The sequence below is a fragment of the Leuresthes tenuis genome, unplaced genomic scaffold (assembly GCF_036924035.1).
Source record: "Leuresthes tenuis unplaced genomic scaffold, fLeuTen1.0.hap1 SCAF_17, whole genome shotgun sequence".
NCBI lineage: Eukaryota > Metazoa > Chordata > Actinopteri > Atheriniformes > Atherinopsidae > Leuresthes > Leuresthes tenuis.
In genome coordinates this window covers 33,657,057-33,660,913 of record NW_027325371.1, presented here as the reverse complement: position 1 = coordinate 33,660,913, position 3,857 = coordinate 33,657,057, and the positions used below count along the sequence as shown (strand labels likewise).

Below are 3,857 nucleotides of genomic sequence, written 5' to 3'. Positions count from 1 at the left end.
AACCCCCTAAAAAAAATAAAAATAAAACTCATGACCAAGAAAATACTTTATCACTGAATTTATAAATAGTGACAGTGACACAAGCTGAAAAAAGTTTGAACCGGACAGTTTGAAGAACGATTAAAAAAATCTCTATACAAATGACACAGACCAGATTTCTCTGTAAAATACACAGCATTTCAAACAGCACCAGGCTGTAAAAGAAATGTGCTCAAATCAAGGCCACCGTTTTCTACTACTGACAGCGAGTAAATCCTGCTGGACGTGAACTTGAACGTGGGCTCTAACTCTCTGGCGCATAGATCTTGATGAGGTGCTGCAGTTGGGTGGGAAATCCGGTGACGGGGCAGCAGCGGCTGGCTTTCACATACATGAAGATGCAGCGGTAACAGAAGACAAAGCCGGAGGTAGACAGCACTGTGGAGTTGGTACGTGGCTTCAGGCACAGCGGACAGCTCCGACTGTCAGCGCCCAGCTGGGCATCCTCACTGTGGTCCTGTTGCAGGTGAAGGGGGGGTGGAGGAGCAGGCAGGGAGGTGAAAGTTTTCACCATACCCTGGTTGTCCGAGGAGTACCACCACTCCATGAACTGTAGGAAGAAGATGCCCAGAGAGAGGGAGGCGGCCATGCCCTTTGCAGCCTGTGACATCAGCCACCACTCTCTTTGCAGCAGGCTGCAAACACAGGACACGACACACGTTAACATCTGTCTCCTGCAGATCGCTCTGCAAATCCTGTTGCTCCGTGATAAATAACTGTTACAGATAGTTCCCTGAGGTAACTCCTGAATATGAATCATGTCACACTTTACTTCCTCATTTTTCTCCGTTCAGGATTCATGAAGCATTTCAGGTTAAGAAGAAGCTCCTCAGCCTGGTGGCAACTGAACATGTCAGAGTAACATACGAATGACCATTTTCCTTTTGAGATGATGACCTCACCGAGTTGGATTTAGTAAGTGCTGCAATCACCTCCACACACAACAGCAAAGCATGCTTCCTCTGACAGTTTGCTGTTCAGAGGGAAATGAGAGGTGGCATGATCAGATGAATATGAAAGCCTTAGCATCTCTCCGTGGTTTTACCCTGCAATAGAGTGCTTTTTACACTTCCTCTGAGCTAAAAGAATAAGAGATCTATTAAGTTAAAACGTGTCTGAGCTCTAGCTGAAGATTCTGCTTTTCAACTGCTGTTTCGTTTCATACAGTGTTGCGTTTTTTGATGGTTTGACAAAAAAAAAAAACTCTGAAAGAACTTCCAAAGTGTTGTGTGTCGGTGCACTTTCTCACCAGACAAACAGCAGTGTGGAGACAGAGTTTCTATTTGCTCCTTCTCACAGGCATGTCTGACTGAGGAGTGAGGAACATTAACAGCATGTCAGTGACTGAATGCTGTCACTTTAAACAGATGGATGAAGACGCTCATTTTACGCTTCTCGTTTGTGAAAAGCACCTGAGGATCGTGCAACCCAGCTTTAAAGAAACTGTACAATCAGCTGTCTTTTGGGCCCTACTTGTTTGGACCCTTCAGCTCGATCTAAAGAACACACCTTAGAGTAAAAACAGACATTTACAGGAGCAGTAACAGGAAGTTAGGGCAGGCTTTTGCTCAGAGGTGGAACAGTTGTGCTGCTGCTATATGTAACTGGTAATGAGTATCAAAAATAAAAACGTTTTAATATTTATGTTGCAACTTTACTGTTTTAAATTAAATTGTTTAAGGGATTAACTCATTTGAAATCCTGTACACTCTGATATTGTTTACATCTTACTCAGAGCTCTAAAAATCTGTTTTCGGAGATGGTAACATCTCTAAATCACTAATATACACTGTAAAATCTAAAAGAGCATTGACTTCTGATTGGCAACACAGGTGCTGCAAGCAAATAAATTAAAAATAATGCACCTCCTGTCAGCTGGATTGCCAGGGCTGCTGATTTTCCTCTCCATGTCTCTGATGTCTCGAGTATTTAGTCGCGCCAGTCTGACGTTGGCGAGCCAAAGCAGGGGACTGTGAGTCCTGGTGACACCGAACACAAACAGCAGCTGCTGGAAGAAGATCCAGGCCTGCCACACTGAGCTGACGTATGGGTACACCGCCACAGCCGCCTGGTAGAGCCTCTGGCTCCTGGCCTGCGCCAGCCGGATGGAGAAGTCCTCCTCATCCCTCTGCCGAGCCAGCGTCGCCTCCAGCTTGGCCCGCAGATACGGCACCAGGCACAGGAGAAGAAGAGAGCGCCAGTGGAACTTCCTGTGCAGCCCCAAGCGGACAGAAAGTCCCAGCCCGCCGGAGACCCTTTTCAGCCCATAGAAGTTCTCAGAGAAGGAGGCGCTGCAGTGAGACAGGAAGTGGTTCTGGAGGAGGAGATCCAGCAGCAGGTAGAGCTCATCAAATCTCCTCCACAGGAAGCCAAAGCGGGATAGATTGGATTCAGCCAGAACCTGCGAGGGTCACAGGGCTGTTATTGCCATGGATCAATCTTACTCTGACCACAATCATGGAGCCCAAGAGGCTGAAGGTGGTCTTCATCAGGTGATGAAGCAGTGCTCACCTTGACCATGTGTCTCAGAGCAGGTCTGACCGCCTCCATCAGGGACTCCTGTGCCAGGACTTCAAAGATTGACGGCTTCTCGTTGACAGCTGTGGAGGTGAGATGGGCCCCGGCCTCAGCCATGGCTACAGCACGTGCACACCTATTGCTGCACTGAAACGCTGTGTTCACATCGCATGCATTGGAAACAGTCAAACCCAGGTGTTGTCTAAAAACACATTAATAAAGAATGCAGTATTGTTCCTCTACTTAATTAAATGTGCACCCATTTCCATCTCCCATCCATTTACACCACAAGAACGAGGGAGTCCAAGCATAAAACCAGGATCCCAGCTCATTTACTGCACAATCCAAACAGCAAAGACATCGTCGTACTTCTACTGTCATTAAAATAGCAGCAGCTTTCAGGACTAAGTGAAAATGTTTTTAAATGAGACAGCTACAATACGCAAAGCTACAGTTTTACTCATTTCTTTAATCTGTATAACAACAACAAACCGTAGGTTGTCGCAGCTGGAGGCCAAACTCTTTCGAGACACCTTCCTCCTCTCGTTTTTAGCTGTAAGCTGGCAGCACTGCGTCACTGACGTCGCTTCAAACTCCGTCAGTATTACGTGGAGCTCGAATTGCGCGAGACGTTACAGAAAAATCACGGTGTTTGCTCAATTGCTATTTATGTTCTTTAGCTGTTCCTGTGACATGCATAGAGAGCGCTGCACTTTGCTCAACAGTCACTACTTCCGCACTCAGACATTTTCCAACGTCTGTACAACGTCACGACGTACACGTACGTCCTTTTCAATCATAGGTTACACAGAACTTTTTTTTTGCTCTGTTTGGTATGGTCGTACTGATACGTGGACGCATACTTAGGATTAAATAGAAAATTGATTAACATCATTCGATGAATCAGAACTACACTGTTCAACTGAAGTTTGAACACATTAGAACATGACATAAAATGAACAACAGGACATTTGCTCTCATGTGAAATCAATCCTCTACACCCTCTTCACCTATGACTGTGTCGCCTCCCACAAGGACAACATCATCCTGAAGTTTGCGGATAACACTGCAGCGATAGGAGGTATCACCGGCGGGGATGAATAGGCCTACAGGAGAGAGGTGGCAAATCTGGTGTCATGGTGTGAGGACAACAACTTCACCCTGAACACAGACAAGACAAAGAAGATGATAGTGGACATGAGTAAGGAGAGGAGACATCATCAGCCACTATTCATCCAGAGATTGCAGTGGAGAGGGTGGGCACCTTCAAATACCTGGGGGTGCCCATCAGCTGATAACGG

General features: G+C 46.3%; 1 protein-coding gene across 2 annotated transcripts; it reads right to left on the bottom strand.

Moving 5' to 3' along the window:
• pex12 (peroxisomal biogenesis factor 12) lies at window positions 1-3,295 on the bottom strand. Of its 2 annotated transcripts, none has more exons than XM_072369326.1 (4): window positions 3,049-3,295; window positions 2,551-2,758; window positions 1,905-2,440; window positions 1-674 (listed from the first exon to the last, which is right to left on the bottom strand). In XM_072369326.1, the coding sequence occupies exons 2-4, from the start codon at window positions 2,671-2,673 to the stop codon at window positions 284-286; spliced, it is 1,050 nt and encodes a 349-aa protein (XP_072225427.1). In that variant the 5' UTR covers window positions 2,674-2,758; window positions 3,049-3,295; the 3' UTR covers window positions 1-283. The 2 variants fall into 2 exon arrangements, with proteins under 2 accessions (XP_072225427.1, XP_072225426.1); XM_072369325.1 differs by having other exon boundaries at window positions 2,551-2,711.
• Between the last annotated feature and the right edge of the window lie 562 nt (window positions 3,296-3,857).